We start from the raw sequence: 24235 nt of genomic DNA on the forward strand, positions 1-24235 counted from the left end.
ACATTGCCAGCAGAAGTAGAAACCTGTAAAAACAAAATGGCTTTATTATCATGTATAACACTGACAAAACCAAAGCATTAGACATGCTGGTTTATTGTGCAGTTGTTGAAGAAATGCATGCGCATATATATACACACACATATATGGTTATTATCATGGAAAGAGTTTTCTTGTTCTAAAAAAGAAGGGAAGACAGAGATTAATTTCTTACAGAAGTTTTACATTTTCTGAAAGTCCAGAAAAGTTATAGTCAACATCTTGTATATGTTTTTTTCCCTCTACATATTTAAACACCAGCAGAACGTCTGAAGGATATCTTTGTGTTTAAATTATTTATATGACAAAAAATGCTACTTCATTCTAGAACTTCTACACTCTCTATTAAAAATTTACAAAGTTTTCTCTCTATGTTAATAGTACATTCTGAATAGATTTAAAAATGAAGTGCATGTCAAGCAATTATTGGAGCAATCAAAATTTCTAGTTGCCTTATTGCACACACTCTTTGGGAACACTCTACATTTCAACCTCAACAGCACCAACTCCACCCCCACCTTGTGCTAAACATCCTAAATTTTTTTTTTTCATTTTCATTTTATAGAGGCATTATCCATCATAAAATGAATTTTCCATGTATTGATCATTACTAGTAATAATGATAGTGGGCTTGTCACATAAGTCAGAAGTATCTTTTTAACAGACATGTTTGAACAAATAAATTTGGAAATAACTAGATAAATGTGCAAAAAAAAAAAAAGATTTTTTTTTTAAACTGAGAATCGCAAGATCTATCTGATTAAAACTGAATGCTTAAGGAAGTTCCAGCTGAGTAGAAAACTTAAGCAGGTATATGTGTACCTAATTTAGTATATGTGAGTTACTCCCAGTGGCTTAAAGTTCAGAGTGTGCTGAGGTGAATCAGAAGGGGAAACAACCCTGCCAGTGATGTGAGAGCTGGCTTTGAAAATTAACTTAATTATTCCCGTGTAACCTTGGGATAGGGGGCAGTTATGATCATAATTTTAAACCCTCATAAAAGAATCTAATCAGATGTTAGACAAAATAAGTAAACAAGGATTCAAAGAACAAATAAAGGGTTCTCATTTTTTGCTTTCTTTACTATACATTTATGACTATAACTTATTACATTACAGCTCCATAATTTTTCAATCCACATATTAAAACAAAGCAGTAACACTAGTTTTAATTATTATAGGTTTGAAAAAGTTCCCTACACTCTGATGCCTCTGAATGAAAACAACTGCATGGCGATATGACCTATGTCATTAACTTGCAATCCTGATCTTTTGAGCAATTCATATAAACTTTATTGAGTGTCCCTGTGTAGACAAAACCTTGTTAAAAAAAAAATAAATTGCAGAAAAATTTAGCTCTAGAGTATTACATGTATATTTGTTGCATAGCATGAATATTCTAAAAATGTCCTGTCTTCCCTTTATGAAAAGTTAATGATCTCAAGTAATTGCCTACTTAAGGTAAAAATCTTTAGCAAAAATAAATTTAAGAGTGCTTCATTATAGGTCTGAGGAATATCTACAGAGCATCAGTTGCAGAGGGTGGATTGTAATGCCTCATTGATGTTGAGATTATAGCTTTCTTTGAATTTGGAATCTTCTTACTTTAGGCCCTAAAATTTCTAGTAAATGTGAGTGACTACACTGATGGGTCTACTTCAGTAAAGAAATATATATGCACATTTGAGCTTGGGGACCTCAATCTTCCAAATGGTTATGACTGCATCACATTTTATACACTAGTCTCCTCTGAGAATTTGCTTATAAAGCAAAGTTCAGTGAAACACAGTATCAAAACCAGAGCTTTACTTTGTAGCGAGGCACAGTTCAACAGCTTTTAAATCTGTATGCATTTTGCAAAAGTTCCAAAGATTTACACAAAAATGTAGAACTTTTTTATCTACATATATTTATTTACATATTTATATCTCTGCATTTACGTATTTGTGTAAGTTTGTATTCATATGTGCATTTATATGTATGTGTATTTGTATACAGACTTGTGCATATGTTTTCTGACTATTCAAAATAGAAATAACCATGGATCAAGAATATTCAGAAAGATTAAAAACTGGACTTGAATACAGGTGACAGATTTCTGAAACAAAATAAAATTTTATGTTTTAACATATATTTCAAAGAAATCCATACTTCAGCATAATGAGCTATAACTCTGGAAGGGATGCACTGGAATACTTCCACACTACATCAGTATTCTTTAATACTAACATCCTTAGGTTTTTTTCTAGTTTCAAACCCTAGAAAGTCAGTTGGCATGACAACATCAAACTTGGATCAAAGAGCCATTTGGTTTCTTCCAAGCTATAACCTAAATATACATTTGTCCTTTAGATATTTGTCCTTAAAACATTAGTTAGCAGAGACGATTTTCTAATAGATTTTTCCTTCAAGCATGTAACATTCAATTGTCAGCCTACAATACTTTAAAATAAAGCTCTTATGAGTTTTGCTGCCTAAACCTAATCCTGCAAACTAACACATGCTTGAATATATATCCTAAGTATGTAAACATTTGGCTTGTGGGTTTGCAAAATCAGGGACAAATTTTGCAGATACATACAGTGTATCATACCTCTACTAATTCCAAATATTATACCGCCAACCCAGAAGATCCTCTTTTTATTTACAGGTTCCTTGACACTTAGAAACACTCACCTCTGATATTTTAAATTTGTAGCACTTTCTTCCTAATCTCAAGCCAAGTTTTATTAAGAGAATTTATATCCTTTCAAAGTCAGGTTAAGCAGCCTTAATTAAGTCTTCCTTAATTGCATCTGAGACAGATTAATAACTAGAATCTTTTCACGTAGAAGTTAATGCTTTTCTGGTATAACAAATTGAGAACAAATACCTCATTTTGCAATAGGTATTCAACTTGACCTCGATATTTCATAATAACTGAGACAAGGTTCTGTCTGGAAATCAGAAAAAAAGAAAAAGAAAACAACATCAAGTTAATAACAATTGGATAAAGAGAAAAGGTTTGGTTTGTTTGTTTGTTTGTTTTTTTTTTAGCATTCTATAAATTGGGAATAGTTTAATGGACAGTGATTTTACATTGGTATAGAATAAGGACAAGTGCTTATGTAGATGTCATGTAGTTGAGTCTGGTTCTCCATGGCTTTTTGGTAGTCATTTGCCCCAAAGCATAGACATAAATATCTTCTACTTATACCTGGAGGATACAAGTTTCCAAAGTGAAAGAACTGCAGCAAGTCATTTGCTATTTCAGTGTCTATTGAAATCCCCATCCCATTTATTTTACTCTTTAAGATTAGGCAAGTGTTTAAATATTACCCTGAAGATGGATGGAGTTAAGTACATGCTATGATGCCTTCTTTCTCAATCACTTCATGGACTAAAGCTGCAGAGTATCAGAGAAAACATCTAGAAAATTTCTGTTTCAAAAGTCCATACTAAGTCACAAGTATAAAACTGTATATTATGCAAAGGGACACCATTGCTACATAATTAATTAAACTTTATTTTCTTACTGTTCTCAAGTTTACATGCTCAAACTTTTTCAGCAACTGCCTTTTCCATACTATTACCTAATCTGTGAATTTGTTTTACTTCTGTAGATAGACATGTACCACTCCGTAGTCCAGTGCCTTTGTCACATTACAGAAGCTACCACAAAGTTTGCACAGACAGATTTCTGTGCTTTAGCAAAGCCTCCCTAAACTAATTAGGATTATGAACAGGAGTATATACCTCTCTACACTGAACTCCAGGACTGATGCTTCAGCTGTACATCTCACCATTTTAGAATCACTGGCACCATGTGCAATCCCCAACAGGTAACCAGAATCAGAGTTTTGCTTTTAAGAAGCATTTCTGTGATTTTCTATATTTCAAGCACAGTGAAATTCTAAATATCATTTATTTGTCACCTGAAAAAAAAAAAAAAAAAAACAAAAAAGATGTCTATGAGACCATGGCTAAGGTTGTTACCTTACATATATATACACCTTCCTTTTCTATTGACAGCCTCCTCTGTAGGGTCAAATCTTCAGGAAAGGGTACAGAAACCTTAATTCCCACTTCCACACCCTGCCTAGTCTACTGATTGGTAAAATCAACACATTATTGCCTTGATGGCCATTGGTGGTAATTAGGATTTGCACGTGCTTTTATGAAAAAGTGGAAATTGCAATTTACATTATTTCTTCACTGTTTATTTGTTTTACTCTATCACATATACCCTTTACTTTTTTTTCCTCTTGTATTTCCCACTGACCCTTTGTATTAGGGTTCTCTCTCTTTAGAAGGCTTAGATGGAATTTCCCCCCCTTGCAGTCTGGTAGCTGAAAGTCACAAAAGTATTTTGATTGCTTCAGAGCAAATGGACTGCTGTTTACAGAGAAATTGTGTGTGTCCTCATGTATCTTAGTTGGGTTACCTGAGCAATCAGAGATTAGAGTTGCAACTACGATCCAAAGTACAGGTTTCATGGTACATGGTTAGACTTTCAATATATATTTATAGCATGACAAAGGAAGGAGAGTCATTGCACTGAAATCATAATACAGAGTAGAGAAACGTTAGGTGGCTTTCCCTGTGCTAATGCCAGAGTGTATTTCTCCATAGATGCCTACTATTCACCTCCTCCTACAGATGGTTTTGCCTTTACAGCTTTTTATTTCCAATCTACACTAGCCTTATCTAGCCAGGCAGTTTGTGTGTTGAGTAGCTGTCTGGCAATTCTTCCTGTAATCCTGTTAAATCATAGCTAATACAAGTTGTCACTCTGCTTTGACCAAGTCTCCAGGCATAACATCTTTTTCACAGCATTACCCAGCGCAGAAGTAGTTCTGGATGTATGAGGTTGCCTTATTGCCTTGATGCATACAGGTAAGCACATTTATCAGCATCCTTGGCCTAAATGCAGGTTTCAGAATAATTTCATAAGTTATATTACTTTAAAAAATTAGCATATTTTCCATCAGTTTACTCTACCCTAGAGAATTTTCTGTGTAAAATAAGACATAATCTTACATAGTTAATAGGAAAAAAATCCAGAAATTTGTAACAATGAACAAAATACCTCTACTAATGCTAGCCTGAATTTTTGACTGCTAGATAACTAATAATACTCACATGTTGTCACACAGACATACTTCATATTTTCACATCTTTGATAGCTGTGTATAAATATGGCAATGCTAGCCAACCCATGAACATTCAGTGTTTCTCTGACATTGAGGAAATTTTTGAAGCTTTTAGCAAGGCAATATAGTACAATAGTTTTGAAAAGAAAAGAAAAAAGTAAAGTTCAGTTTGAGAGAGTCAGTCTTAGATCCCCGCTGGTCTACATGGGAGAAAGATGACAAGCATATAGTATGTACTTACAGCATTAATTTTTCAGTTTCCTGGCAGCAGCACCTACTGTGGAGTAGTGCTAGGTTTCCTTTCTAAAATGCTGTTTATCACCATGCTGCCTAACTAAACCGTGCCTAGCTGCATGGATCAGACTAGCCATCATGTTATAGTTACTGGCACCTCAGTGTCAGAGATTATAGGCCAGTGGACTGCAGTTCTGATGCTCTCACTGATTTACATTGTGGTTGGTTTTCAAGCTATGAAAATCAGTGCGTGAAGCGATGTAGGGGCTGCTGGGTTTTATTTGTTCACATTTGTGTGTGAGAGCAAATCTGATTATTACAAAGGTAAGGTTCCAGTTCATTCTTTTTACTTCATCTCAAGCCAATTCAAACAGTTCTTTTTTTATCTCTGCTGTATCTAAGCAAACTGAGCATTCTCTAAAATACAACTGTTTGTGTGCTACAATCAGAAATATAACTACTATACAGGCAGACAACCCTGAGCATTATTTTATTTAGATAATCTGAATACTCACAGCTGTGAAGACATAACAATATGGGAACATAATCTGCTGGCCTTCCTAGGTGCCAGGCAGATTTTCACAGCCTGTGTTGAGCCCATTCTACTTTATCTCCATTCTACTACATCCATCTGCTCCATCTCTATGACAGCCCTAGCTAGATATGGAATTAAGGAATTATAACATGTTGCAAACATACGCCCCAGCACAGAATAAGCACAAGGATGTTGTTGCATGTTATGTTAGAAATAGCTGTTATGACTAGGTATGATATTATTGACTGGCCTACTCACAAAAAATACTAGGATGACGCTGCTTACAAGCATAAAGGCTTCAGTGCATGGCTCACCTTATAATTTTGGTGCTGCTTCAAGTCTAAATGCCTTCTCAACATAATTATGCCAGTGCTTTCAGTTCCAACTAGTTGCCTCTAATGGGGAAAAAGAACATGTGAACTCTGCTCCAGGGAGTGATTTTTTGATCCCTAAGGAGTGCATGAAGGCTTATGTTCACAATACTTGGAGCAGCCACAGTTAGAAGCAACTGTGTACCCTGCAGAGCACCAAGTAGGAGCCTACTCCAGGCCCCCTATGACTCTATAGTACTACTAAGACATGTAGGTTTTTAATTCATTAAAAAATGGGGATTCAGTTCAAAATGCCTGACATAACATGAGGCAGTCTGCCATGGCGGTATTTCCATACTATAACATGGAAGGTATGTAATGTACATCCTGGGGCAAGCCTTAAGCACAACACTGGAAGGCTGCATATGTGCATGGAGTCTAGTGTGGTGCTGTCTCATCAACATGGCCTCCAGTGAGCAGTCCCTAGAATGAACTTGGAAGTAGATGAGGATCGGGTTAGAGAATATTTAAACTAGACATACATGAGTCCATGGGCCCTGATGGAACGCACACACAAATGCTGAGGGAGTTGGCTAATGTCGTTGTAAGGCCACTCTTGACAATATTTGAACAAACATGATGATTGGAAGAGGTGCCTGAAGATTGGAAGAAAGCAAATGTCACTCCCATCTTCAAGGAGGACCCAGAGAACTACAGGCTGGTCAGCCTCACTTTGAACCCTAAGAAGGTGATAGAGCAACTAATCCTGAGAACCATTTCCAGGCACATGAAGTACTAGGTGATAGAGAGTAGTCAGAATGGATTCACCAATGGAATGTTGTGCTTGACCAACGTGATAACTTCCCATGATGAAAATCATAGGTTTTTTACACTGTCACCATAACAACCTCATAGAGAAGCTAATAAGCTATGGGCTGAACAAGCAGACGGTGAGGTGGACTGAAAACAGGCTGAAGAGCTGGGCACAGAGCATGGTGATCAGTGGCACAATGTCTAGTTGGAGGCTGGTAACTAGCAGTGAGTGTACCCCAGGTGTCAGTCCTGGGTCTAGTACTGTTTAACATCTTCCTTAATGATCTGGATGATTGGGAAGAGCATATCCTCTGCAAGTTTGCTGATGACAAAAAATCAGGAAAATGGTTGATTCACCAATGGGTTGTATTACTATCCAGAGGAACTCTGAAAAGCTGGAGAAATGGGCTGACAGAAGCCTCATGAAGTTCAGCAAAAGGAAGTGCAAAGTCCTGCACCTGGGAAGCAATAACCCCATGCACCAATACACTCTTGGGGCTGACTGTGCAGAAAGTAGCTTTGCAGAAAAGTGATCTGGCAGTCCTTGTGGACAGTAGGCTGAACATGAACTAGCAATGGGCCTTTGCAGCAAAAAAGTCTTAGGGTGTCTAAAGGTATCCGGGGCTGCATTAGGAGGAGTATTACCAGCAGGTTGAGGGAGGTGATCCTTCCCCTCTTACTCAGAACTGGCGAGACCACAGCTGGAGTACTGTGTCCAGCTCAGGGTTCCTCAGTACAAGAGAGGTATGGATGTACTGGAGATCAGAAATGATATGGCCAGCAGGATGAGGGAAGAGACTGTCCCCCTGTACTTGGCACTGGTAAGGCCGCACCTTGAATACTGTGGTCAGTTTTGGACCCCTCACTACAAGAAAGACAGTGAGGTGCTGGAGTGTGTCCAAAGAAGTGCAATGAAACTGGTGAATGGTCTAGAGAACAAGTCCTCTGAGGAGCATCTGAGGGAACTCACGTTGTTTAGCCTGGAAAAAAGAACACTCATGGAAGACCTTATTGCTCTCTACAACTACCTGAGAGGAGGTTGTAGCAAGGTGAGTGTCAAGCTCTTCTCCCAAGTAATAAGCCTTAGGACAAGAGAAAATAACCAGGGGAGGATTAGATTTGCTATTAGGAAAGATTTCTTCACCAAAAGGGTTATCAAACACTGGAACAGGCTGCCCAGGTAAGTGGTTGAGTCACCATCCATGGAAGTAATTTCAAAGATGGATAGATCTGGTGGTTAGGGACATGGTTTAGTGGTGGACTTGGCAGTGTTAGGTTAATGGCTAGACTTGATGATCTTAAAGGTCTTTTCCAACTTAAATGATTCTATGATTCTGAGTCCAATGAATGGCCACTAAGATGAAGGGACTGGAGCATCTCTCCTATAGGGAAAGACTGAAAGCTGGGACTGTTTAGCCTAGAGAAGAGAAAGCTCACTGGGGGTCTTCTTGATGTATATAAACACCTGAGAGAGAGGATGGAGCAGAGGGTCTCTTCAGTGGTGCCAAGTGACAGGACAAGAGGCAATGGGCTCAAACTGAAACACAGCGGGTACTGAGGGTGATTGAGCGCTGGCACAAGTATCCAAGATGCGTTGCAGAGACTCCTCCTTGCAGATATTCAGAAGCTATCTGAACACAGTCCTTGGTAAACTGGGCTGTGTCCAGACATTACTTAATTAGGTCTTATACAGAGAAATACCTACTCTTGTCTGGTTTGAATCCGCTACTTTCACTTCATGCTCCTTTATCCCGCATTGGAAGACGCAGTAAATTATCCTTTCCTGCAGACATTCTCTGTGCTTCTCAATTTCATAGACTTGTCATCTATAAAATACCCATCTCCTATTATGTCTTCATCAGGATGAATAATATTGTTACTTATGTTTTTTCTCATATAGAAGGTATTTCATTCCTCTGAGCATCCTCGCTGCCCTTCTCTTCACTTTTTCAAGTTCTATTACTTCATATTTGAAATAGGAGAAGCAAAACTGTCAGCTGTATTCAAGATAAATGAACACCGTACACTGATACTGTGGCATAATATTGGTTTTTGGGGTTTTCATTTTTTTCATAATAATTCCCAACATTTGTTTTATGTTTTTTTTTTGCAGCTGCTGTGCACCAAGCTGACATTCAGAACTATTTATTATAACCCCAAGAACTCAATCCTGATGGTAAAAGTCAACTCAGAGCCTATGATTTCATATGTGAATTTAAGACCATTTCCTCCCATCTACATTTATCTTCTCAAAATTTCATCTGCCACTTTATCACACACTCAGCATTGTAAAATCCTGCAAATTATCACAGGCAGCTCCTGTGTACATTATGGACAGCAAACTTTTGTCACTTAGCTACTAGCCCTTTTTATCTCAGTTAGAAATGCAATTGAGAGCACAGGACCTGGCCACAGATCTTTCTGAGTCATCACTGCTAGAAAATGTTTTCTCCTACTCATCAACAATCCATGAGAAAATCAGGAAAAAGTGATCAAACACAGTTCAAGCTTTTGCTTTTTCAATATTTACTGAACTTGTGGTTGAAGAAAGTATTTATTGCCCTACAGTATCAGAGGAAATTTTGTGGACCATAGTTTATTTGCAGCTCGACATCTTTTATCACATATCCTCTCCTAAGACTCTCTTTGCAATGGAAAAGTCCACACACTTTACATCACGAAATAAAACAGTCCATAAGTAGTGTGTGGAGACTGTGATTGGTTTGATCTCTTTGTAGCAAGGACCAGAATGGAGTTTTGGCCCATGCTCCTAGGAAACCAGATGGGTCCTTAGTAAGCACCAGATATTTACCTTGAACAAGTCACTATCTCTCTGTTTTCCTCCATCTGCTAAATGACAGGTGTGGCATTTACCATTCTTGGCAAAGTATTTATAACACATTGAAGAAAAACATTACCAAAAGTGTTAACAGCTTCTTTATCCAAGTGCATGAAACGGAACATAATGAAAGTTGAATGAGGAAACTATATCATTTAGTGCTTGTCCATGGTAACTTAGTTTCAGAGTCAGATGCACTTTAAGTGCCAAGTTAAAAACTTGTCATAGCTATCCTCCATTAAAAAAAATAAAATAAAACATCACTCAACTGTGAAAACACAGGCACAATGAAGAGCAAATCTATTATTTTACAGTATTTACTCTTAAAAATTCTCTGAGAGCAATGCACATGTGAAAATTATGACTCCTTCAATCCTGGGAATCTTTGGGAAAGCTCATATGAAACCTTTAATGGCTTGAAAAGGAGAGAATGGGGAAAAAATTATACAAATCTATAAATGATTATTGATTTTTGCTAAGCAATAGATAAGGTCTGTAAATAAGAGTCTAACACATTGAACCAGTTTTCTTTCTCTGTAGTACTCCTGTTCCCAGTAGGTCTCAGAATTATCCTTTGGGACCAGGAGGCTCATTACAAATACGAACAATTACAAACAGAAATACTGTTAAATACCAGTGTTCTTACCGAGTCAGTCTCCAGGCACAAGTAGCTTCTAACAGCTGATTCACACTGAACTGTCTTTGGTCATCCTCATGCTGTGGAAGAGAAGCCTACAGTGAGATATAGTATTCTGATGGGAAGAATGTATGTTGGAAAGATTTGCTTGGTCTTTTCCTAAGTCAGCATGTTCTTTTAGGAACTTTAATTTCAGAGTGTTCAGGAGTTCGGTCTGAAATTTTATTTGGTGAATCTCTCTCATGTTACACTATATAGGAGGCCAAACCAGACTGCCATAGTAGTTCCTTCTAGCTACATATAGATTAAGACTACAGCCAGGCCTCAGTAAACCCTGCCTCTGCTTTCTTGTTACAGACAGAAGGGACCCTTTTTCATTGGCAATATACACTAGTCATGAAGCAGAAATCAGTTTGCATCCATGACCTTTATGCTGCTTCCCTTTCTAACAGAACAGGATGGAGAACATCTTCACCATCCTTCGCAACCCCTCTGAAGAGACTTCTCTCAGTGAAGTCACAGAGATGATCAAGGCACCAAAGCAGTTTTTGTATGAGGAGAGGCTGAGCTGGCACAGCTCAGTCTGACGAAGGGAAAGCTCAGGGGGAATCTTATCTATGTGTACAAATATCTAATGGGAAATAATGAAGACAAGGGAACCAGTCTCTTTTCAGTAGCACTCACTGACAGGACAAGAGGCAAAGGGCACGATCAAAACACATGAAATTCCAGCTTACCACAAGAAAAAAGAAAATACTGTAAAGATAGTCAATCAAAGGAAAAGGTTGCCCTGAAAGACTGTGGAGTAGGTTTGAGTATCTGATGAGATATTAAAAACTTGACCAGACATGGTTGTGGGCAACCTGCTCCAGGTGACCCTGCTTGAGCAGAGGGAATGTACTAAATGACCCCATGAGGCCCCTTTCAGCCTAAAGGATTCTATGACTTTGCCTTATTTGTCACATTCTGCTAACCAAACCTGTTCCCATTCAGATACAATCCTTTCTCCAGCCCCATGGATTTGTTGCCTTAACTCCTCCCACCCCGTGGAGGTAGCTCGGCTCATGCTAGGCATGTACTACCATCTTCTAGGCACCACCACATCACGAAAATTCTGCCTTTTTTGACTCATAGTTGAGCCCACATCCCTATAACTCACAGGGAAAAGTTACTGAGTAGCTTGTGACAAGCAAGACCCCAAATTCACTGGTCAAGAATTACAAAGGGAATGACATTTATGAACAGATATAAACCTGGGAGGCATGGGGGGATGAGAGAGATATGAATTAAATAAGAAAACAGAAGCGGGAGAGCAGCACACCATATAGGCATGTAAGGGTGATGAGCCTCTGTTTCCATAGTGGCTAGGACAGCTGCCAGACACAATTTTTCTTAGTATGTCTAGAAATACAAATGGCGGCTGGGATGGGCACAGCTTAGGCAACCAGACTACAGGCTATTTATTTATATGTGCATAGTTCTAAAATATTTGTTTGCTTAAAGGTGAAGTAGAGGACAGAAAACCTATCTGGCCAAGGATACAAAAGAATCTGAGAGGTGACTCTGTTTTAGGATGAACTAAACTACTAAAACTTTAAAGATCTTTGTGAAGGGACGACAAAAAGATTTAACCTTAAGCAAAACATTTCAGTAAGAAAAAAAAATAAATCTTCTGTTCATCTTTTACTGTTTAACTTTCATACAATAAACAAAATCTTAAAAAGAAATGAGAATAACATAATCCAACAGTGATGAAATATGGCTCATTATTTTTCCCCCCCAAACAGAATTTGAAAGAAAATGTGTATTTTCGACAGGAAAAAAAAAAAAAAGTCTTTTACTTTCTTGGTTAAAAAAGCCGCCTTCTAATATTTTGAATGTTAGTGAATTCAACTATTGAAAGCTTGATCACAATAAGGTGACCACAGTAGTAATTTTTTTCTAGTTAATTGAAATATAGTAGTGGTCTAAAGCTAACATTCTTGAGCAACTTGTGTCTCCATTATAGTCATATTCAATCTAAATATGATAATTGACATGTGAATTAATTCACACTAGTTCTGCTTTAGATCGCTACATAGACACTAGGCAATATTACCATTTAAGGAGCAGGATCTTGCTGAACTAGATACATTACAGATGTTCTGTGAAGAATTCCAATCTGGAGCACTACTATTTCTTTTATCACAAAGTGGCAAAAAGTGAAAGATGAATTAGATGAATGAAATGAAAAGGGGGTGAAGGTAAGAAAAACATTCTTATTCATTAAGCCTTCAATGTATGTGTCTGAGACCTAAGCACTAAGTTCCACTTTGTCTGGGCATTTGATCTTATACAAACACCTGTGTTCCTTATCACAGTGTTGACATGAGTGTTAAATTTTATTAGAGGAGAAGACAGGGTAAGTATTTGTGGGTTAGGGAATGCATTTGAGAGTAGATGATCTTTTCTCAGCTGATTTCAGAATCTGTCACTGAACTTCACTGAGTTGCTCCTACAAGAATGATTACGAGATATACAAAAATAGCTTATTGATGCCAGTTTCCTGCGTGTACCACTAATTGTGCCACATATGACCTAATAACTGCTGGTTTTGCTCACAACTCATGTCTACTGACCATCTTCTGCTCTGAGGCTTGTACAACCTGACCTCTGATAGCTATCATGCTGCTTCAATGCATGCTAGAGACTGGTATAGTATTTCAAGCCTTGAGAATATTTTGTAGTGCTACCATAATCAGCATGTATTCCAGCAAGGAAATAGCACCCAGCACTCCAAAGTTGCTTGCTATAATATCACGATCTGAATTTGATCCTTCCAGACAGAGCAATAGTCAATTATATCCATCCTGACTCTCAGTAGATCACAACCTTTCTTTTTAAAAGTCACGTTACCCTACAGATGAGTAGTGTACATGTTCTGCAAAATACATCCTGTGTTTTTATGTCACTGCATGCTTAGCTGTCACATTTCCACCTCGGGAAACGTTACAAATAGCAGAGAACTTCTGAACAGCAATCGCAGGGACAAGGCTTGAGCTACAGGACAAGATCAATAAATGACAAACTTTCTCCTTTATCTCATACATTGACAGGACTAGAGGACAGGGAGGGATGAACTTGGAAACAAGGTGACACAGACTGAAAGAGAGATTCCTGAAACCTAGAGAGAAATTAGATATGTGTGACTGATAGAAATCCAGAAACTTAAGGGGATCTGATGGACTAGGGCAAAAGGTCGGTGTATGTGAATTATTTATTACCTGGATACATGTGAGTGTTTATTATATAGAAGGGCTGTGAAGATTTCCGTATGCTTCTGTGACTCTGTAACACTAGTTAAACTACAACCTTAGTGGAGATTTCTATAAAATAACATATTCCAAAATTGAACATTCTGAAGGATCCTATAGATTACAGACCAAATTCTCCACAAAAGTAAGCACAGATTAAGTCACAAAAATAAACAGTAGCTGCATATGTCCATAATTGTCTGAGACAGCTGAAGAATCTTAAAGGTCTCAAAGTTTGTGCCTATTTTTTTTTTTTTTTAATGCACACTTTTTTCACATCTTTTTATATGAATTTTGAGGGAAGGAAATTTATTTTCCATATACTGCCTCTAAGTCTGTGAGTTTTAAATGCATCTTATGACCAAATCCATAAGTTTCAGAGAACAGCAACAATAAAATGGACTGTGAGATCTGTGTAGCCTCAGATCCTTGAATTCAGTGTGGCTGGAGCGGGTTTCAGTAGATCTAGAGAGATCTACAGAACTGGGTCCAGAGTGAAAGGAAACACTGCAGCTTTTAGTGCACCACAGTCTGTCTCCTCTGTTATGTTTTGTTTGGTCCTGACAGACTTGCTGGTGCTCCTGCCAGCGAGCAGAACCTCCCCTTTCTGATACGAGTACTCTGTCAGAAGCATGCCCTGGAGCTGGAGGAAAACTCTAGGTCTATGACTTATGCCAGCTCAAGAGCTGCTCATGTTCTTTTCTATTATTAGTAACCTGAAGTACCTTCATGCCCTGAAGCTTTCAGAGCCATGTCAGTTACTGTAAAGAAGTGATCAATAATTTACTTGAAGATATCTTAAAATGTCACTCTTCCTGGTTAAACCCTATTGTAGGTTATTAATTACAGATCCACAAATTCTTTCAGCCAATAAATGTTTTCTAATGGCCTGAACACTGCTAATTTGTCTTCCAAGCTTGTTAGTTACCTGCTTGAAAGACTATTTTTGTTTGTAATCATTCTACATGGTAGTTGTAACTATTTCCAAAATGTGAAGCATCAAGTCATGCTCGGTCTCTGCTCCTAGCCTCCAGAGTGCATTGAAGTATATTAAAACTCATTTAGACCTGTCAAACTGCAAGGAGACTTTGAGCATATTAATAGAACAGGAAGCATTTTACAGTAGCACAACTTCAAGGGATATTTAAATACAAGAAAAGGCTCCCTTCTATTTGAGGTACTACACAATCCCTCTAAAAAGTCACAAATGTTTAAATGATGGATAAAACCCCCACCTTCTTATCATGATGGACCACTGACTTTCCTAATCTGTGATTAAGCTCAGAATGTTAACACGTCATTATGTCTGGTAAAATATCAGCACCATTAACATTGGTATATATGAAAATAAAAATGGTTTAAAACTTTCAGGAAATATCACTTGCTGGCTGCTTTAGTCCAAAGATCCCTTTCTGGAAGCAAATGAGGTTCTTGTTAGAAACCTGTAAGTGTTCTTTGCTGTTTTTCCACTGCAAAGATTCATGCTTTCCCAAGATAATCAGTATGTGGGGACAACTCTGAAAAAGTGAGTCTCTTAGATAGGCAGAGCACGCCCTGGAAATGGTATCTGGATAAAGGTTTCTGTTTCTATGCTGTTCCATTGCACGTTTCTTCCTCAACACCATCTAGCCACTAGGAGTTTAACACTTCTGACCCACTGCAACTTGTGGAGTTTGTGCTTAAGAGCTGCCTCTTAGAGACCACATAAGTTAAAATACAGAGTAGGACAGGTGTAGGTCAAAACAGATCTAGCAGTCGTTATTCAGTATTATTGTAACCCGTGTACACTGGGCTGCCATTTGACAAGAGGACTGCGGGATTTTCTCCACATTCATTGTTATGTTCAAGATTTCAACGTGTGGAGAAAAATCTGCAAGGTGCAAAATTCCTACTCCTGTCAACAGACAGTCTTATTTAGAAGTTTAGTAGGAATCTACTTGAAAATTTGAGTCTTAAAAGACTTCTGTTCAACAGTGTTAAGGCTGATAAATCTCACGTCTCAAAAAAACAAAATCAAATGAAAGGTCACACACTGGCTGAAGACCTGTGATTCCATGCACAGCACTGGGCCAAATTTCTTGCTTGTAACTGCTCAGTTCAAGACAATTTCCTTATTCTGAATACTTTATAACAGAATGCCAGCTTCCCAAAAAAGGAAAAGAAGGAACTATTCACCTTAAAAAAATGTTTTTCAGCTGAATTCACAAAACAATTGTGAATATTTATTGACCAAAGTTCATAAGCTGTCTGATTTAAAAAAAAAAAATAAAAATTAGTTGCACATTACTTATAAGTATCCACTTATATTTGTTATTAAATATAATAGCAAAATATTTGTCATTTGTGTGTACAAACAGGTATTTTTAAATATGTATCATGATTTCAACAGTGTTATGTAAAGGTAAGCAAGAATCATGAAAGCAGTCTCCAAATGGCATTGGTATAGGGTTTTGTTTCCTTAGCACACAAACAAACTTTAAAGCTTCAGAAGAGACTCCTAAACGCATCATTAGGTTCCAAAGCAGATATTTTTGAAGATCTATAGTAAGAGCAGACCTACATACAGCAAATAGGTCATTTGCTCTATATTTTAGTTTTTCTGTTTGAAGACAGAGTAACTTGTAGAGAATCAGTCATTGGCTTGGAAGTTTGAAGTGGTTCCCTCTTTTCAGTATATGCATGTAAAAAAATCTTCATCATGTGCTATGTGCATATAAGCAGCAAAATGCATTTGTATCAAACTTCTAATTCATGTCACTGCTTTCTCAGTCCAGACAGTGTTGGAAACCTACAAGTGCCCAGCAGAAGGGTCAATAATATATTATTCCATTTAAAATGCAGAGATGTTTACCTAAAAAAGGTAAAGATTTTTTTCTACCATTAAACATACTTAAGTGCATCCATAATTATATCTAATCACCAACACTCCACTCTTCTGAAACCCTTCTTTGTCAGCGCTATATGGAAAAATTAAGTTTTCTATCTCATAACATAGGATGTCTTGTCACAGATCTAACATCAGAAAGGACTATGATGGCCATCTAATCTCTATTTAATGCAGACAATGGAAATCACATGGTGATACCTGCCTTGTTCTAAACAACTTGCAGTGAAATGACAACAAGGTACCACAGATATTTTCCCAAGACAAAACTCATTTCAGTGGGCACTGGACATGTTCTTTTTGCTGCTGTGATATGGGGATGGGGTGAGAGAGGACACATGAGATATAGCTTCAGAAGGGGGTGAGAAAGTGTCTATTCAAACTTGAACTTATTTTCTCTAGACTGAGAGCAAGCGATTGAAAATTCACTGACCTGAATCAGTTTTGAAGAAGTGACCTGTTGATTAAAGCTTCCATATTTCTTAATTTACTTTCTTTTGGATGATGCTATACCAAGAAGAATCAATGTTTTTTAAAAAATAAATAATTAAGTGAATAATACTGGTCGTGAGGAATGTTAATAATATAAGCCAGGATTGTACATATCAGCACTAAATTATTCTGCTTTTATCTATAAACTGGTTAAAATGTTAAATATATATCTATATTTGGCCTCATTATAGTCCTTTTTTAATGCTCCAAGTGACATATTGTATTGAACTTGATGTTTCACATGGTGACACGTAACAGAAATTAAAATCAGCCCCTAGCCTTTTTTGTTAGAAATATGCCATCTGACCCATATATTGATAGGCTGACAGCATACCTATGCAAAGCAGGTAATTGGTACTATCTGTGAACAGAGTCAACACACTGTCAGTGAACACTGCCTAGAACAAAGCTTCTGCTGTACTGCAAACTTTGGATTGGAAGTAACTCAATGTGGTCCACTGGGAATAAAGCTCACCTTTAGTAGCATAAATCAGTGTCATTAAAGCTCAGTAATCTACTGTAACGTTTCTTAAACTCAAATAATGTGAATGGGAATCTCCCTGGATTTAAAATGATGATAAAACAATGTTTTCTGTAAGGACTACATATCCTTACAGACAATATTTCTGCATGTCTACAAACAAGCACATACACACACACAAGTATGCATCACACGTGCACAAACACACCATCTGTGATTTTGTTTTTTATCAGCCTACCCTGGATTTCAGTGATAATGACAAGAAACCAGATCTAATTAATTTTTACACAGTGCTTTGAGTGGTTTTGCCCTTGTTATATTTCAAATTACAGAAAGGCAAATCAAAATTAAGAATTCTCTGACTACCTGAAATAAATAGCATTAAATTCTGACAAAACTGATTTTTTTTCTAAAGATAACCTTTGGTCTTTTTCATTCGTGTGTCCTCTGCAGTAATTTACTAGATATAAGTACAGGAGCAAAGCAAAGATGTTACCCAGTGCGTTTCAACTGGAGTTCAGAAATAATATATGCATTCTCAGGAAAGCAAATAATCTCTCTTTGATTATTACTGCAGGTTGCTACATAAAAGGATTGCTGGAATTTTATTCCTACAGGGATGCTGAAAAGAAAGAGGAGGAAAAAAAAACATACCGTTCGAGCCAAACTTTGCTTCAAATTACTAGTGTTATGTAGTTGAAGCTGAATGCAGGTGGTTGCCTTGCGAAGACTTTCATGGCTGCCCAAAGTATGATGGCTGCAGTTTGAGGGGAAAAACAAAACAAAACAAACAAGAAAATAAATGAACAAAGAAACAAAAACCAACCAAACAAAAAACACCAAACCAACAAATGGTTACCTCTGATTGCCACTTACTTCGGTTTTTCCCTTGTCCTTCTCCAAAAAGCACCAGTGGACTAAATTCTAAGTGCAAAGCAGATTAAATAACATAAAACCTGTACTTGGCATCTACTTCCATGAAAACTGATGGGGCTTGGTTCTGGCATATTTTCTGGTGAAACATTTTAAGAATAATTGCTTAGTTGTATTTTTGACCATTAAGTTCTGTATCAGAACAATGACACAGAGAAAGAATATCGTAAACAAACTGCATTTGCTCCCAAACCTTGAGATTATTCATAAATATTCTCCAAACCCAAATTAGTAAAATTTATAAGTATCTTGGTTATGAATGCACCACTGCAGAATGACCTATAGTGTTTGATACCCAATTTGAAAAATCAAATATTAACTATAAGTTTGAAAATCTCACTCATTTAGACAGATGGCCCTTGATTCTCAAAAAAATCAAAGTTCTCACCCTGTGCAGCTCTCACAGAGACGGTAAAAGAAGCTGTGACTCAGCCTTCTTCCTTCTCAAATCACATGCCAGCTATGGTCAGATGCAGAGCTCTACTCACTCAGCTGGAGTGGTTCCTACAAGCTACTCCGCTGGTCAAGGATGCTCTAGCACCCCATGACAAAGGAACTCCTTATTCCTATTGGGCTCTTCAGAGTAGCTTCCAGTCTATTTACCACTCTTGGCAACTTCTTCTAAGTTATAATACAGCCTTAGTTTATCTCTCTTAAAATTACTTGGCACAGAAATAATCTCACTGTTTTCCTTCAACTTTTTGTTTTAAACAGATGAAATAATGCAAAATTATTTCAGAGCTATGGTAAACATCTTTTTACATTTAAAAAAAATCCTTTGGGATTAATGGTAGGAAAAATGACACTGATTTTTGTAAAGGCAAATTCATCACCAAAAAAATTTAATATGCATAATCAGTTACAACTCTAGTCCATGTTCAATTAGATTTATGATGCTTTTTTCAAGCCTCCAGCCACACAAGTGCCAAAAGGGATATTCCATATTTATACAGATTTACAACATGGTAAGTTGTTTCAGAACTCCCTGGGCCATGAAGGAAAGATGATTCTTTTCTGGTTTGTCAAGTGCTATAGAAAACTCAGAATTCAGATGTAAACTGTGTTTCTTTCTACCTGAAAGGGCTTTTCATGGAATGTCTGAACAAAACTGACTGGATTTAGTTCCAAAAAAACACTCACCCTAAGAATAAATCATGGAAAGTGTGACTTAGGGGAGAGACTCATATCTCACATGGCAGCAGAGGTCCCCAGCACAAATGAATGGTTAAACTTAAATAAACGTGCTGTACATAATTGCCACTCAGCACAATTTCAGGGAACTCATATATCTTGTAAATGTTCTGTGCCCATACAACACCGTAGTTAAGTAAAATACATAGTCTCCGTTAGAGGTGACAAAAGGTGTTAAGTGTAGATATGTTTTATTTATTTATTTATTTAAAAACAAATACATTAAAGGTCACAGAGGACAAATCCATTTCCATCCGGCATAACAAATAACTAAAGCAGGGCCCTCTGATAGCACTTCCAAACATTTGCAAAATTTCTTGATTTTAAAAGAATAAAGTGCAGATGTAAGAGTGAGAGAAGTTAACACCATCACAGTGAAATATCTGTACTGATGGAAAGCGTATCACTTATGCCTCAACCTTTCTCAAATCCCTTTACAAGCAAAAGTCCAAGCAACTGACTCCTGGTTCCTGGGACTGTACCAGTGCACAGACTCTCTTCTGTTCCTCCTCAGCTCATATCTGTGTTGTGCCTACCCATAGCTTTCTTGAAATTTCTCCCTCTCCTCATTTCACCTAATCACATCTGCCTCGTGACTCTCATGAAGTCTACCGTGATCCATGCATCCTTTAGAACTACCTCACACCTGTTTTTTACCTTTTACCCCACCATTATTCCTGCTCTTTCCATTCTGCCTTACCTTCAACTTTAGGACTGGTGTAATAACAATAAAATTATAAAGAAACACATTTGTGAGTCTTAAGTCACTTTTTCTTGATTCCTCCAGTATACAGATTCCTATTGCAACGACAACATTACATCCAGCCAATGACAGAAACTGGTATAGCTATACCAATACAGAGGAGCATTCTGCCAGTATAAATTGGTAATAGCTATACCCTCCTCTAGAGTTACAATTTTGTACCACAGATGTATAAAAACTATCTTTTGCAAGTAAAATTATCCCATGTCATCGTGCTTCCAGTCAAAACAAACTACACCAACAGAAGTTCAATTTTGTGGTTATAACTACATTTACACTAATGGTTTGTGTTAGCTCTGCTGTGTTAGGCAGACACTATACATCATCAAATCCTTTATTAACATTGCAATGCTGCCTGAAACACTGCAGTCAGAAGTACTGGCCCAAGAGTTGACTTCATGAGTGGATTTCATTTGCAGAAATACAAACAGAAAAGCTTTGACAAGTATTGTGACACAATAGACTAGACAAAATGGATTAATGCCTCAATAAAATAATGTGGAACCCTGGTCTAGATGAAAAGTGAACTACAAGAGACAGAGGTGTAGCTTTGCCATGGATTGACTACCTTTTAACCACACCCCAGGCTGTAACACACTATGCAAATCTGCTACCATACCTGTACTATTAAGATAAAAGTTATATAGTTCCTTTTGAAGGATAGCATGATTATTAGTAACTGGTTTACCATGCTCTGAGCTCAGTAAAGGAAACACAAAGAAAAATGCTACAACATTACTAACTCAAGTTTTACCACTATTTTTTTGTAGGAATTACTATGTGGAGAATACAGTTTAGATGAGAATGCCATGACAAAAGACATAAAGCGACAGGCAATCTTCACCTTTAAGAGACATGGTAATGAACTGGTCAAAGTGATGTGACTTGCCTGTGGTCCCACAATATATCAGAAGCAGAGAAAGGGAAAATCCCTCAGTTTCTTGAGACTCCCTCACCACTAGATGATTTTCCTTCCCCACAGCAAGGTTCTCTGATGTGCTATAAGCCCCAAATCGTAATACTGTTCAATCAACCTTTTTTTTTTTTTTGAAAAAGGACTCAGCTGAGCAGCATCTCTGAATGAGAAATTTAATCTACAGTGACAAGAGAAAATTAAGTTTAGTTTTTACAAAGAACATATTCCTGCAAAAGGTGCTTGCTTCTTATGATCCCAATCTGCATGAATATAACTCTGCCCAGTATAAAATTAATAGCTTAAACTTCACTTTGAGTGAAAAGCAATTTTTATTTATGTCTCAATTCTCAGAGAATGGAATTAGTGAGGCAAAAAAATGTCATCAATGAGGTCACAGGCAAGCATGTGAAGCAAAATGATAAGCATTTAGATTATTCTATTCCATATCCCTGGTCACTATGTTGACTAAACTGAAAAGCAGTAAGGTAACTGTGAAAATTACACTATGGTAGAGTATGGATGGAATTTAATATACATATGAAAAGATCCTTTAAAAAAATCCAATGCCTTAAAAAAAAAAAAAAAGCATGCTTAGAAATAAAGCTTATAAATATCCTTGGACTACATTCTTTTGCAAGTGCTACATTACTGCAACCTCTTGCTAGCAGACAGATCAATTAAAAAAATATAAATAAATATTTCCCCATATTCTTATATACACTTATGTGCTTTATTTTATTAGGCATTTCAGGATGTCCTGAGTTTGCAGTCTGTAGATCTAAAGGGAAAAAATTCTAACTGGAGGAATGATTCATTGCTGTCACATGAGAAGGCTTGCTGCTGGCATTGAGACCTAGGAGTTATTTGACACAAGCTGCTTGACCCCAATTTAATGTATTTTTATGTAACATCTTTCATGATGGTCATCATAAAATCATTTTTAGGGACATCCATTCTAAATCTAAGGAAAGGTAGGAAATTGTGAGAGCAAGATTTAAAGGTAAATGTAGAAGGTTTGGATGATGGGATGATAAAGCAAAGAATTTTTAGAAACAGCGGATGACCCTCCAAGAAAAAAAAACAGATGTTCAAGAACAGGACAAGTTTAAGGGAGTGGAGAGCACACCCACAGCTGGGAAACCCAGAGAAGGAGGGTCTATGGATACATATGAAAATCAGAAACTTCTATGAATAGTGGAAAAAATTGATGACACGAATATGGGGTTTACTGCTCTCTTATTTCACGGAGTCTTTCAGACAGGGTTCTGCCTCCAGATGCACTTACACTGAACGTCTAAAAAAGGATCTACAGCAAATCAACTGGGGAAGTAGCTAACGTACACCTTACAATGACAGAAGAGGCAGAGAGAAGATGGCAATGAATCCTGAAAGCCTCTACAGGTGCTGTAAGAAAAACTTGAGGGAAAAGGAAGTGTAGGAATAAAAAGAAAGCCTGCAGGTTGAGGCAAGGCCAGGATTTCTGATCAGTAAGCAAAACTAACTTAAAAGACCAGAAACCAAATGAGATTCCAAATCAGAATTTCACAGGTGGCTCTATTAGTTATGGACTGACCTGCAGCCTATACACAGCGTTCTGATTTTTTTTTTTTTTTTTTTGATATTTGAAATCAGACATTCTACTTTTGAGTCAGATAGGATGTGACCTCAAGGGTATCAACCTAGGAAGGGAATAATGGATGATGAAATCCTGTGGTGCTGAGTGTAATGGTCATTAGCACACAGCTATTTTTCCCCCATTGCATTCAAAGCTAAATGGATTCCAGAAATCACCAAGTCTTTCAGGTGCTTCTGCAGGAGGCAGTGTGAAGTGCTCATTAATATAGTCAAATATAATAGTAGATTAACGCTTTTGACAGATCTTCACAAACTTGTCTGGTTCACTAAACTGCTCTGGTCTGAGAACAATTCATAGTGTCACTGGTTTGGCTTCACTTCCATTTTTACTGGACTGCAATAAAGGAGGAGCAGCAGAGTATTTATTCCTTTTGTTTCTCATAACCTGGGGAAGTTCCACTAGAACTCACCCCTGAAAAATTTCCAAATACTCTTCTGGGGAAGAACTCTGCACAAGTACATTGAATCACTCTGTTGGCAACATTGCAAGGAATGCAATTTGCACTAAAAGAAAGCCCAAACACAGGAAAAATTTCACCCTGAGGCAACTCCACGGGCCATGTTAAACTACGCAAGGCATCATTATGGTCTGGGATTTTTAATTTCAGATACAGGACTCTGATGAGAAGGCATAAGAAAGGGAGCTGAAAGTATGGCACAGTACAGAATTACAAGCTGCTGAGGCCAGAAGTGTAGCCCAGTGCTTTCTGCATGACAGTGAAGGAGAAAAGCAAAAAACCCTGAGATTATTGACCTTGTTTCACTGCTAATGAGACATGCAGAGATTCTGCAAGTGCAGGAATTTAAACAGTCCACTACTGATGTGTTCTTCCCAACAGTGAAAACTGTTTAGAATATACTGTATGCTGTAGTGAAACACACTGAGCTCACCTTCAATACAATGACTCATTTCAATTTTCTTTAGCAATTAGTTTGAAATGAGAAAATAGGCTTAAAAATAATTAAAAAAAATCCTTCTTATGTAATGAATAGATCTATGTATGACCTGATTCTCTGCTCAGTGGTTCTAGCGTTGTAATGTTTCGCACAGCACTCTGCTGTACCAGCTCCTGCTTTACAGAGATTTTAACAAGTGAAGAGAGGGCTTAGA

At 37.3% G+C, this 24235-nt stretch overlaps 1 protein-coding gene across 2 annotated transcripts in view; it reads right to left on the reverse strand.

Moving 5' to 3' along the window:
• PIK3C2G (phosphatidylinositol-4-phosphate 3-kinase catalytic subunit type 2 gamma) overlaps positions 1-24235 on the reverse strand; it is a 317803-nt gene that overhangs the window by 165672 nt on the left and 127896 nt on the right. For both annotated transcript variants that reach the window (XM_042795497.1, XM_032986468.2), the window contains 3 exons: positions 18341-18443; positions 10546-10616; positions 2908-2971 (listed from right to left, as the gene is read on the reverse strand). In XM_042795497.1, the coding sequence (XP_042651431.1) occupies positions 2908-2971; positions 10546-10616; positions 18341-18443 (238 nt within the window). The remainder of the gene's footprint in view (positions 1-2907; positions 2972-10545; positions 10617-18340; positions 18444-24235) is intronic.

This window comes from Tyto alba, unplaced genomic scaffold, assembly GCF_018691265.1.
Source record: "Tyto alba isolate M040663 unplaced genomic scaffold, T.alba_DEE_v4.0 Super-Scaffold_21, whole genome shotgun sequence".
Classification (NCBI taxonomy): domain Eukaryota; kingdom Metazoa; phylum Chordata; class Aves; order Strigiformes; family Tytonidae; genus Tyto; species Tyto alba.